At 44.5% G+C, this 14,163-nt stretch overlaps 1 protein-coding gene across 2 annotated transcripts in view; it reads right to left on the reverse strand.

The window, feature by feature from the left end:
- Window positions 1-14,163, reverse strand: part of dock2-like (dedicator of cytokinesis protein 2) — a 399,373-nt gene that overhangs the window by 266,830 nt on the left and 118,380 nt on the right. For both annotated transcript variants that reach the window (XM_072912417.1, XM_061930395.2), the window contains exons 22-23: window positions 2,314-2,422; window positions 2,070-2,140 (exon numbers count right to left, since the gene is read on the reverse strand). In XM_072912417.1, the coding sequence (XP_072768518.1) occupies window positions 2,070-2,140; window positions 2,314-2,422 (180 nt within the window). The remainder of the gene's footprint in view (window positions 1-2,069; window positions 2,141-2,313; window positions 2,423-14,163) is intronic.

Genomic DNA, 14,163 nt, shown 5'->3' on the forward strand with positions numbered 1-14,163 from the left:
ACTTTTATTTTCTCAACATAATTTTTTTGTTTATGTTTAACATATAGGGAAAAAGTCTTTGGAAACAGGAGGACTTTGAGGGCAAAAAAGATTTCAAAAAATTATAGATTAGTAGTTTGTCTTGCTGAAACAATTGTATGTAATAAAGAGAATAAGGAACCAGTTTAAATATCAATCAATGTTTATTTATATAGCCCTAAATCACAAGTGTCTCAAAGGGCTGCACAAGCCACAACGGCATCCTCGGTACAAAGCCCACATAAGGGCAAGGAAAAACTCACCCCAGTGGGACGTCGATGTGAATGACTATGAGAAACCTTGGAGAGGACCGCATATGTGGGTAACCCCCCCCTCTAGGGGAGACCGAATGCAATGGATGTCGAGTGGGTCTGACATAATATTGTGAGAGTCCAGTCCATAGTGGATCCAACATAATAGTAAGAGTCCAGTCCATAGTGGGGCCAGCAGGACACCATCCAGAGCGGAGACGTGTAAGCAGCGCAGAGATGTTCCCAGCCGATGCACAGGCGAGCGGTCCACCCCGGGTCCCGACTCTGGACAGCCAGCACTTCATCCATGGCCACCGGACCTGTGCCCCCCCTCCACCGGACCTGTGCCCCCACTCACGGCCCTCTAGCTCGAAACAGCGAGCAGTCAGCGGGCAGTGAACTGATATCGAAAGTGAAGGCACCATTAATGCTGAAAGGTACATACAGGTTTTGGAACAACATATGCTGCCATCTAAGCGTCGTCTTTTTCATGGACGCCCCTGCTTATTTCAGCACGTGTTACAACAGCGTGGCTTCGTAAAAAAAAGAGTGCGGGTACTTTCCTGGTCCGCCTGCAGTCCAGACCTGTCTACCATCGAAAATGCGTGGCGCATTATGAAGCGTAAAATACGACAGCGGAGACCCCGGACTGTTGAACGACTGAAGCTCTACATAAAACAAGAATGGGAAAGAATTCCACTTTCAAAGCTTCAACAATTAGTTTCCTCAGTTTCCAATCGTTTATTGAGTGTTGTTAAAAGAAAAGGTGATGTAACACAGTGGTGAACATGCCCTTTCCTAACTACTTTGGCACGTGTTGCAGCCATGAAATTCTAAGATAATTATTATTTGCAAAAAAAAATTAAGTTTATGAGTTTGAACATCAAATATCTTGTCTTTGTAGTGCATTCAACTGAATATGGGTTGAAAAGGATTTGCAAAACATTGTATTCCGTTTATATTTACATCTAACACAATTTCCCAACTCACATGGAAACGGGGTTTGTATATATTTGTACCATGAATTGATTATTATTGGGGTGTTACCATTTAGTGTTCAATTGTACGGAATATGTACTGTACTGTGCAATCTACTAATACAAGTTTTAATCTATCAATCAATATCAGCCTGGCTCACTGGAAAACACAAAAGGAAAACAAATCTTAGAGCTTTAAGTCTTCACGTACTGTAAGTGTGTATTTCTGTGCGAGCAGGTGTCACATAGCACCTTTGTGACTGTGTTGACAGAATATACAGTCGAGTATGCACCACACCTCCGCACATACATCTGGTGGTGAGGATTCAAGATGGAAGGACAAAACATGGCAGAAAGGTCCTATTATTGTCAAGTGGGAAGGTCAAGCCATTACCATGAATTCATGTTTGAGACGACCAACAAAGTGCTTGAACTCTCCGGTGCGGAAACAAAAACAAGTATTTACCCTGAGGTGATTTCCAGGGCAGAAATGTACAGTGCAATTGAAGGTCTGAAGGTTAAGAGCAGGGTTAAGAGAAGATGGTCTCGCTTTGATTGTTTCACTGAAATTGTCCATTCGCCGGCAAAATGGAAGCGCTGCAGACTGCAGAAGCTCACGTCCTTGTGTATATGTCATCCTAATGAGATTTTTATCACCGGATAAAAAGCTAAAGCTCGCCTCTGGGAGGAAGGTGCGCTTGGACAGAAGGATGAGCTTTGGGGATGGTGGGACAAAAGCTCCTATACATTGTTATTGTGTTTCTATTATTGAATGGGACCCAAGATAAGGTGCGTGTGTGTTTGTGTGTGACAGCAAGCTTACCTTAGCAGTTTGGCATCAAAGACTTTCTCAACATCATGCAGCACTGTTGGCAGATACTTCAGGGCAGCAACCTGAGCATACACACACACTTCAATTATTTACATTCTAGGGTTTTTTTTCCTCCCCTCCTTTTTCCATTTCTACTGATAGTGAGAGTTGTGCCTTATTAGAATAAAATGATATCTTAAGACAGGGTGAAGGTGATTAAGAGTTAGGGCGTGCGGTGAAAAGTGCGAGCAATTACCCGCAGCAGTAGTGTGGTGGTGAAGTCCGTCCTCATCAGGCTGTTGATGGACTCAAAAAGCTTCCTCAGCGACTGCTCAAACTCTGCCTGCTCGTTGCCCTCGTAGAGCCTGCGGAGGCCACAGCATTACATTACATCAAAATATCTGTTTCTCAGCTATGGTCTGTATTGCTTGCACCAGTACTCAGTTGCAATATACACTATATTGCCAAAAGTATTTGGCCACCCATCCAAATGATGAGAATCAGGTGTCCTAATCCCTTGGCCCGGCCGGCCACAGGTGTATAAAATCAAGCACCTAAAGAAGTTGAAAAACTTATTTGGGTGTTAGCCAATGTTCCCTCTAATTTTTCATGTGTGTGAGCAAACGCACAAACTGCCTGAGCATTCAGTGGAGCACATGTGAGCAACATCAGACGTGCACACTGTGGCCACACCAGCAGCACACCTGTCCCAAACCCATACTTGCCAACCTTGAGACTTCCGATTTCGGGGGGTGGGGGGGCGTGGTCGAGGTGGGTCGGGGGCGTGGCTAAGAGGGGAGGAGTATATTTACAGCTAGAATTCACCAAGTCAAGTATTTCATATATATATATATATACAGTATATATATATATATATATATATATATATATATATATATACACACACACACATATATATACTGTATATATATATATATATACATAATAAAATAAATAAATATATATATATACATATAGCTAGAATTTACTGAAAGTGAAGTATTTTCTTATATATATATATATATATATATATATATATATGTATATATATATATATATATGTGTATATATATATATATATATATATATATATATATATATATATATATATATATATATATATATATATATATATATACTAGAGATGCGCGGATAGGCAATTATTTCATCCGCAACCGCATGACAAAAGTCGTCAACCATCCGCATCCACCCGAATTAACATTTAATCAACACCGCACCCGCCCGCACCCGCCCGTTGTTATATATCTAATATAGACGATGCAAGGCATTAGTGAGGTTATAAAGCTTTTGCCTGTTAAAGAAAGGAGACTGATCCAACGCAGCAATCATCTGGGAGCCGCGCTGAGCGCACCTCCAAGCGCATGGACGTGCGATGTCCCTCGCACCTGCGGCGGCTCCACCCGGGCTCGCGCCCGAGGCTTCAGCGCGCACCGCGACACCGGCGTCGGCCGGGTATGGGCCCGACGCTCCAGCACCATCCATTTTCAGGGCTAGTTGATTCGGCAGGTGGGTTGTTACACACTCCTTAGCGGGTTCCGACTTCCATGGCCACCGTCCTGCTGTCTATATCAACCAACACCTTTTCTGGGGTATGATGAGCGTCGGCATCGGGCGCTTTAACGCGGCGTTCGGTTCATCCCGCAGCGCCAGTTCTGCTTGCTCCACCCCTTTCGTGAGCGCACTGCGCGCGGAGTGACCCCTGTTACGCGCCCCCGGCAACGGGGGTGGCGGGCAGGTAAGCTGCGCGGGCGGAGCGCGCGGAGTGACCCCTGTTACGAGCCCCCGGCCACGGGGGTGGTGGGCAGGTAAGCTGCTTACTTGCTGCGCGTGACGCCGGCCGCGGCGAAGGCGGACGAGGCGGGGTGTCGTGCGGTGGGCGCGGTGGTGACCCTGGACGTGCGTCGGGCCCTTCTCGCGGATCACCTCAGCTACGGCTCCAGGTGGGGCCCTCTCGGGGGAAGGGGCCTCGGTCCCGGACCCGGCGAGGCGTCCCTTCTCCGCTCCGTAAAAGTGTCCATTTCTTTTTTTTTTTCTTCTTCTGTTGTGGCATATGCTGCAGGTGCCTGCTCGTTTTTCGTATGTGGGTAACAACATTTAACTATGTATACATATTTCCGAATTGGTTTAACTGCCACCCGCCTGAATCTATTTAAAATCTAATTTTTTTTAATTTCAACCGCCCGACCCGACCCGCGGATAAAATCTAATTTTTTTTTATTTCAACCGCCCGAACCGCGGAAAATCCGCTGACTCCGCGGTTGTGTCCGCAAACCGCGCATCTCTAATATATACATATATATATATATATATATAAGAAATGCTTATATATATATATATATATCAATCTATCTATCTATCAAGAGGGACAGAGACAGAGCACAGTGCATGTGGATCACATGTTACCATGGCGAGAAAACATGGAGAGACTGCCAGTTGTATAGTCTCCACCAGTTGCAGAAAATGTGCCATCAGTACAACTGGACAGTGCTGTTTCAGTTCCATCATCAGGACCATCAGTGAGTCAGACACAAACTAGTCTCATCATTGAACCAGATTCAAGGGCTGCTGAGTTGCCATCATCAGAACCCAGATCACCCACAACAAAAACCCCACCAGTGATCCGCAGGTACCCAGAAAGGTTTCGAGTACCACCAAAAAAACTGAATCTCTGAAGACAGTATAAAAATCTGTGTTAAAGGTGTACAAATACTGTTTGTATAATAAGCATGTTATTGTTTACAAATGAGGGTTAAGAGTTCAGTACTAAAAAAAAAAAAGAATGTGACTTAAGTACAGTTTTTTAATTGAGCTGCTGCATTTTTTGGTTGGGTTGTTTATTTCTTTTGAGTAACTTCTACAATTCTAAAAGGGGAGGAATGTAATGGAGTGATCTATGTTTGTCTGTTGCCATCTCCTGGTGAATGTTGGCTATAGCGTACTGGGGTTACTTTTTGGTTGGCCAACGATTTACGTGGTGTTGCGCACCTGACGTCAAGTGTGTGAGTCTGTTCTGAAGTCTACAGTAAAGAGACGTACTTCATCACCTCGCCTGGTTATTGCCTCCAACTCAATATATTACAACAACATTGCTCTATGCAGACCCTCCAGGTCCGCATGGAGCTGGAGGGGGCATGGCCTCCAGGTCCGCCTGAATTTCGGGAGATGTTCGGGAGAATATTTGTCCCGGGAGGTTTTCGGGAGAGGCGCTGAATTTCGGGAGTCTCCCGGAAAATCCGGGAGGGTTGGCAAGTATGCCCAAACCTGACTGACTAACAATTTAAATGTTTTATTTAAATAATTTTCTGATATGTGATTTTGCCCTCTTACAATGACAAGAACAAAAAAAACATGTTTTTCATGACCTATGTGCTAGTATTGTATGTCTGGCTGCGGGTCCTGCCTTTAAAATAAATGTTACCCCTTTCAGAGATTACATTTAGTTCCTGTAACTTTCTGTCTGTAAAATACATCTTTTTATTAGCATTTATGAAATCTAGTGACAATATTTCAAGAATAATATCCTTAGAATAACATTATTAATAAATGGCAGTAAAATAAGCACACATCTGATTGAGGAGTCAGAGTGTTACAACCTGGCATTTACACATTGTGTGGCGTTGGGGTTGTCCGACTTTTTGTGTGGCCATAAACGCAACACTGGCTAAGTGCCTTGAGTGCGTGTGTTGGTGCAGGTGAGACAGAGCGAGCGGCTTCTGTTGAAACGACGGATGACAAAGTTGGTTTAAGCCTGGTTTGTATGGCAGAAAATTACCAGTTTTTATAGATAAAAGTTTTTTTTACTTATGTTTTTGGTGTGGTTACAAACAGTTTTGCTCAATAAAGTGATTGATGGAATTCCTGTCAGTAAAGTGTCTCGACAGACAATAATTGAACTGTGTTGACAAAGATTGTTTTATTCATTGGGGCCACTCTTGTTGTCACCTGTCACTCACAGAGTTGCATTGCAAAATCATACAGAATAAATTGTAATGTGTTTATTTTGTTTAAAGTTCAGATGGGATTTTTGATTTCCTGCGCGGCATTAATTTGCTGTGCGCCATTGCGCAGGCACGCACCTTAGAGGGAACGTTGGTGTTAGCATTTAGTGGTCAATTGTATGGAATATGTACTGTACTGTGCAATCTACTAATAAAAGTTTCAATCAATCAATCAGACTGTTTCTACAAACATTTGTCAAAGAATGGGCCGCTCAGTGATTTCCAGCGTGAAACTGTCATAGGATGCCACCTGTCGTGAAGATTTCCTCCCTCCTAAATATTCCTGTCGAAGTGGTAGGCCACGTAAACTGACGGAGAGGGGTCAGCGGGTGCTGAAGCGCATAGTGCAAAGAGGTCGCCGACTTTCTGCACAGTCAGTTGCTACAGAGCTCCAAACTTTAGCCCACGTACAGTACGCAGAGAGCTTCATGGAATGCGTTTCCATGGCCGAGCAGCTGCATCTAAGCCATACATCACCAAGTCCAATGCAGTGGTGTAATGCACGTTGCCACTGGACTCCAGAGCAGTGGAGACGCCTTCTCTGGAGTAATGAATCACGCTTTTCCATCTGGCAATCTGATGGACGAGTCTGGGTTTGGAGGTTGCCAGGAGAACATTTCGGACTGTGCCGAGTGTGAAAGTTGGTGTTTCTGTCCTGCCTGTGTACTGTGCGCCCTGTTAGCTCAATAGCTGTGTCTGGTATAGATAAATGGAGCCAATACAGTCCTGGATGAGTCTGTTACCTGCGGTCCACAGTTTCAGCTCATCCATTTTGTTCACGATGGATCTGCAATTTCGGGTGGGAAGATAAGCCTCTCGCTGAGGTCTACCCGCATTTCCCAATCCCGGGCTGCGTTCAGTGGGCCTAAGTCTGGAGGTGATGGCTTGGTCCGCCGTTTCTCTCCTTCCGGGATGAAAGTTGTTTTACGTGGGAAGGTAGCCTGAGCATTTAGAGCAGTGGTTCTTAACCTGGGTTCCATGGAACCCTAGGGGTTCGGTGAGTCGGGCTCAGGGGTTCGGCGGAGGTCAAGACACACCCGACTCATCGTGTGAATAAAAACTTCTCCCTATCGGCGTATTACGGATACGACAACAGCAGAAGTCAGACTGATTTGCAGGTGTGTAATTTGTTGTGAGTTTATGCACTGGATTGGTTTTGTTGTTTGAACAAGGTGATGTTCATGCTCGGTTCATTTTGTGCACCAGTAAAAAAACATGGTAACACTTTAGTATGGGGAACATATTCACCATTAATTAGTTGCTTATTAACATGCAAATTAGTAACATATTGGCTCTTAACTAGTCATTATTAAGTACTTATTAATGCTTTATTCGGCATGGCCTTATTATAACTCTAACCCTCTAACCCTGGCCCTAATCCTAACCAAATAACTCTAAATTAAGTATTTATTACTTAGAATATGTTCCCCATACTAAAGTGTTACCAAAAACATATAACTTTGTCTTGAATTTGAAAAAAAAAAAACATTTTATTTTTCACTAAAGAAGGGTTCGGTGAATGCGCATATGAAACTGGTGGGGTTCAGTACCTCCAACAAGGTTAAGAACCACTGATTTAGAGGCATGGCATTGGTGATAACTCTCTTATTTTCAAGTTCGGCAGCCAAGCACTTCAGTACCTGGTTGTGGCGCCAGGTGTATCTCCCTTGAGTCAGACTGGTCTTGCAACCCACCAACATGTGCTGGGGCTGTACACTGGAGACAGGCTGGGTCCTCTCCATACCAGAGATGTAGGTTGGTTGGAGAGGGCAGGACATCATATGTGGCTCTAATGATGAAACTTAGTCTATTAGACTTCATGCTCCATATTTCGTTCCACATGATTTTTCTCCTCTCCACGCCCTCCCACTTCATCCAGCGGCCTTGCTGGGCTTGGGAGACTGCCTTGGCACACCTGGCTGCTTCCTCCTGGTGGCGCACTTCCTCCACCACCATGTGCCGCCGTTGGGTTGCAGTTGCCTTTTGCCATGTGGGTGCTGTTGCTTCCAAACCAAGGCTCCCTCTGCCATACTGGACATGCCCCACTATATCCCGGTGTCTGAGGGCAGTCTTTGCCACTGCAACTGCTGCAGATGGATTCCATTTCCTCCCTGCCACTAGGGTTGGAGCAGCACCTCTGACGAATGTGTCCCGGGATTCTGTGAGAGTCATTTCCAGCCTTGATTGGGCACATTTGTACTCATCCACCATGCTTGAGATTGGTAGGGAGAGAGCTCCGTTGCCATACAGGCCTACGCATGCTTAGACATCTCGGCAGTCCAAGCCAATATATATATATATATATATATATATATATATATATACACACACACACACATTTACAGTGATTATATATATGTATATATATATATATATCAGTGACGTGCAGTCACTAGAGGCAGGTGAGGCCCCACCTCACCTGCCATCATGGAAAGAAAAAAAATGTAAAAAGAAAAACATTTTATTCAATTGTTATATGTATCCAGTGATTATACTATAAAGTTATTTTCCATTTAACTTCACCAGTTTTAGATAATTTTTATTCAAAATCACTGAATTTTCACATTTGCCGTTCAAATACTGAGAAGAGACGGTGCGGTGAACAGCAGCCACTTGAGGCACGTCACTCAGTGCCTCAACATGGATTCCGGACTCGGCTAACTGCTGGCCTGCTGTGCAGTGAGACCGTATTGCTATATGAATTATATTATACATTTCCATAGTTTAGTTAGCTGAGGTATATAATGTACAGTGTATTTTGTCAACAACTGTATGTGTGTAACGTATTTCTTGTGCTGAGCGATCATAAAACGGCTGCAAAAGACGCACTGGCTGAGGCTCCAGTAGTCCCGCCTCCTGCACCCCCGCCGTAGAATTTGCACCCCCTGACGGGAGTGTTATATGAACTAAAACCCACACTTAAACTTTCCACATGCAAGATTGAATCTATTTAAAAAAGTTATTTCATAAGAAGCCAAAAAGTGCAAAAACAATAATGTTCCTGTTGGAGGAGTTGTGAATGACTGCAGGGCCACAACATTAGGTACACCTGCAGACTGCAGGTGTATCTAATTCACAACTCCTCCAACACGAACATTATTGTTTTTGCACTTTTTGGCTTCTTATTAAATAACTTTTGTAACCTATTTTCATGGGCTTTCCTCTTCGTGATGTTAAGTTCCTGTTATGCGCTGTTATACAGTATATGCCTTGAGCTCTTATTTTGAAGGCGCTAAGACCGGAAGTGATGACACAGTTGAGCGGAAGTTTTTGAAAGAAGGTAAATAAAGTGGTCCTCATGTAAACTGGAGCCTCCGTGTTTGTTATTTTGTAGTTTCATACAGTATAGGCGACATTTATAAACCCTCGGTTACACTTTTTTAAATAGATTCAATCTTGCAAGTAAAGGTAAGACCATAATAAAGTTTTTTTATTAAATGTGCTTTTTTGTGTGCTACAGTTTGTATGTGTAAAGTTAAAGTTAAGTTAAAGTACCAATGATTGTCACACACACACTAGGTGTAATGACATTTGTCCTCTGCATTTGACCCATCCCCTTGTTCACCCCCTGGGAGGTGAGGGGAGCAGTGGGCAGCAGCGGCGCCGCGCCCGGGAATAATTTTTGGTGATTTAACCCCCAATTCCAACCCTTGATGCTGAGTGCCAAGCAGGGAAGAATGCTGGTATGAGCTTTTAAACATAACCCGTTAACTGCTGCCAATCAAATGGTGAATAAGATACTCTTTAGGGTTCATATGTTTGTAAATCTGACTGTGATGAAGTCAGTGCCTCACCAGCCATCAACCTCACCGCACGTCACTGATATATATATATATATATATATATATATATATATATACACACACACACACATATACACCTATGTGTACTGTATATACTTACATGTATAAATGGTAAGTCGCAGGGCACATATTGACAAAACCATTCACACTTACATTCATACATATTGACAATTTAGAGTCTGCAATGAACATAGCATATTAACATGCACATTTTTGGAATGTGGGAAGAATATAGAGTACTCAGAGAAGAAATTGCATTATCATCCAGTCCTACTATAAGTAGCGCCAACAATTGATGTCAATTATTCCGGGACAAAATACTGAGGTGCACAATGCAGATACTAAAACCAATTTATTTTAAATATATACCGTATTTTTCGGATTATAAATCGCTCCGGTGTATAAATCGCACCGGCCGAAAATGCATAATAAAGAAGGAAAAAAACATATATAAGTCGCACTAGAGAATAAAGTCGCATTTTTTGGGGAAATGTATTTGATAAAATCCAACACCAAGAATAGACATTTGAAAGGCAATTTAAAATAAATAAAGAATAGTGAACAGGCATATTTCATCTTGTAACCTGCAGTTTTTGATTTCTTTTCGGTCCCATTTTTGTTCAGCCCTTCTCAGTTTTTATAAGTAACCGCCAATGTTGAAATTATCAATTTTCATAGGTTCGGAAGTAATAACAGGTAGCATCTTTTTCACAATGCACTTCTGCCATGACCCGCCCCCGCCAAATTTTTATTGGTTGACGTGTGTGTGTGACGATTGCTGATATACGCCTAGTCTCTTACGTGAATGAGATAAATAATATTACATGATATTTTACGGTAATGTGTTAATAATTTCACACATAAGTCGCTCCTGAGAATAAGTCGCACGCCCGGCCAAACTATGAAAAAAACTGCAACTTATAATACGAAAAATACGGTAGTGATCATGTTGTTATTATTGGTACTTAAAAACTAATTTACAAGTGAGACTATTTGGACACACTCACCCCTAACACCTTGACTCCATTTTAATTGTGAGGCCCCGGCAAGTGAATAAATCATAAACAATGCAATCGCCCACATTCTGACTTCCATCTCTGCCCTTTCCTTTTTCATATGGCCATCTGCATCTCTTTGTGATTCAGTGGCGCTGCGCGGCTGTTAATTACAATAAAAGTTATGAGCGCCAGAGGGAGGGATTAACATGTGGCACGTGGCAGATTCAGTTGGTGAGGGAGGGATTAGGCGGTACCACACAGCAGTATTATCACTGGGTTCTATACACTACTATTCTGATTACGGATGCATTGTTCCACTTAATCCAGCAGCTGGGTCTGTGCGTCAGTACGTGTGTCGAGATGGTGTGATTGTAGGTTGTTGTGTAATGTATGTGTTCTAAGCTGCATGACATTGTTTATGTTGCCGGGTTGCAATATTGGTGTTCTGTCTTAAAGGGGAACATTATCACAATTTCAGAAATGTTAAAACCATTAAAAATCAGTTCCCAGTGGCTTATTATGTTTTTCGAATTTTTTTTCAAAATTTTACCCATCACGCAATATCCCTAAAAAAAGCTTCAAAGTGCCTGATTTTAACCACCCGTCTATTTTCCTGTGACGTCACACAGTGAAGCCAACACAAACAAACATGGCGGAAAGAACAGCAAGCTATAGCGACAATAGCTCGGATTCAGACTCGGATTTCAGCGGTTTAAGCGATTCAACAGATTACGAATGTATTGAAACGGATGGTTGTAGTGTGGAGGCAGGTAGCGAAAACCAAATTGAAGAAGAAACTGAAGCTATTGAGCCATATCGGTTTGAACCGTATGCAAGCGAAACCGACGAAAACGACACGACAGCCAGCGACACGGGAGAAAGCGAGGACGAATTCAGCGATCGCCTGGTATGTGTTTGTTTGGCATTAAAGGAAACTAACAACTATGAACTAGGTTTACAGCATCCATCCATCCATCTTCCGCTTATCCGAGGTCGGGTCGCGGGGGCAGCAGCCTTAGCAGGGAAGCCCAGACTTCCCTCTCCCCAGCCACTTCGTCCAGCTCCTCCCGGGGGATCCCGAGGCGTTCCCAGGCCAGCCGGGATACATAGTCTTCCCAACGTGTCCTGGGTCTTCCCCGTGGCCTCCTACCGGTCGGACGTGCCCTAAACACCTCCCGAGGGAGGCGATCGGGTGGCATCCTGACCAGATGCCCGAACCACCTCATCTGGCTCCTCTCGATGTGGAGGAGCAGCGGCTTTACTTTGAGCTCCCCCCGGATGACAGAGCTTCTCACCCTATCTCTAAGGGAGAGCCCCGCCACCCGGCGGAGGAAACTCATTTCGGCTGCTTGTACCCGTGATCTTGTCCTTTCGGTCACAACCCAAAGCTCATGACCATAGGTGAGGATGGGAACGTAGATCGACCGGTAAATTGAGAGCTTTGCCTTCCGGCTCAGCTCCTTCTTCACCACAACGGATCGATACAGCGTCTGCATTACTGAAGATGCCGCACCGATCCGCCTGTCGGTCTCACGATCCACTCTTCCCTCACTCGTGAACAAGACTCCGAGGTACTTGAACTCCTCCACTTGGGGCAGGGTCTCCTCTCCAACCCGAAGATGGCATTCCACCCTTTTCCGGGCGAGAACCATGGACTATGACTCGGAGGTGCTGATTCTCATCCCAGTCGCTTCACACTCGGCTGCGAACCGATCCAGCAAGAGCTGAAGATCCTGGCCAGATGAAGCCATCAGGACCACATCATCTGCAAAAAGCAGAGACCTAATCCTGCAGCCACCAAACCGGATCCCCTCAACGCCTTGACTGCGCCTAGAAATTCTGTCCATAAAAGTTATGAACAGAATGGGTGACAAAGGGCAGCCTTGGCGGAGTCCAACCCTCACTGGAAACGTGTCCGACACTGATCATACAAGGAGTGGACCGCCACAATCAGACAGTCCGATACCCCATACTCTCTGAGCACTCCCCACAGGACTTCCCGAGGGACACGGTCGAATGCCTTCTCCAAGTCCACAAAGCACATGTAGACTGGTTGGGCAAACTCCCATGCACCCTCAAGGACCCTGCCGAGAGTATAGAGCTGGTCCACAGTTCCACGACCAGGACGAAAACCACACTGTTCCTCCTGAATCCGAGGTTCGACTATCCGGCGTAGCCTCCTCTCCAGTACACCTGAATAGACCTTACCGGGAAGGCTGAGGAGTTTACAGCATATGAAATACATTTGGCAACAACATGCACTTTGAGAGTGCAGACAGCCCAATTTTCATCAATTAATATATTCTGTAGACATACACTCATGTCAGCAGGCCAGGGAAGCTAGGGTCGATATTCTTCTCTTGATCATCTTCGGGGCGATGTGAGCCAAGACATCCAGGGGGTTTAGCTCGCTCGTCTGCGGGAACAAACTGCCGCCATTGCTTGCCGTGCTACCGGGGTCCTTTGTCCCTGAATTGCTCACACACTCCGGCAGATTCAATGGGGGTCTGGCGGGCAGATTTCTTTGACTTTATCGTTGGAAATGCATCAGCTTTGAGTGTCGCAGGATATCCACACATTCTTGCCATCTCTGTCGTAGCATAGCTTTCGTCGGTAAAGTGTGCGGAACAAACGTCCAATTTCTTGCCACTTTCGCATCTTTGGGCCACTGGTGCAACTTGAATCCGTCCCTGTTCGTGTTGTTACACCCTCCGACAACACACCGACGAGGCATGATGTCTCCAAGGTACGGAAAACAGTCGAAAAAACGGAAAATAACAGAGCTGATTTGACTCTGTGTTTGAGAAATAGGCGGATTGCTTCCCGATGCCCGAGAGCTAATATTAGAAAGGCGTTTAATTCGCCAAAATTCACCCATTTAGAGTTCGGAAATCGGTTAAAAAAATATATGGTCTTTTTTCTGCAACATCAAGGTAAATATTGACGCTTACATAGGTCTGGTGATAATGTTCCCCTTTAACAGAGGTCATCCCCACTGGGTTTAAATGGCTTAATAGGAGTTTGGGGTTTTGTGCAGACAGCAACAACTTAAGTGACTGACAGATGGGTATAAAGGAAGTATGATGAAGAGGAGACGATAACAAGTGGGAGGGGGTGACTGATCTTAACAAAACAGTCTGAGTGGGTGGGAAGCGGCAACAAAAACAACGCGCCCACACAAAGCATGTGATTTACGACCGTATCACTTCAAGACGACTCTACATCCACGCCTCGACACCAAAGGGAGGAGAACTTGTTTCCGGGAAGGTGAGCTTGGATGGAATGA

The sequence above is a fragment of the Nerophis lumbriciformis genome, linkage group LG36 (genome assembly GCF_033978685.3).
Source record: "Nerophis lumbriciformis linkage group LG36, RoL_Nlum_v2.1, whole genome shotgun sequence".
Taxonomy (NCBI): Eukaryota; Metazoa; Chordata; class Actinopteri; order Syngnathiformes; family Syngnathidae; genus Nerophis; species Nerophis lumbriciformis.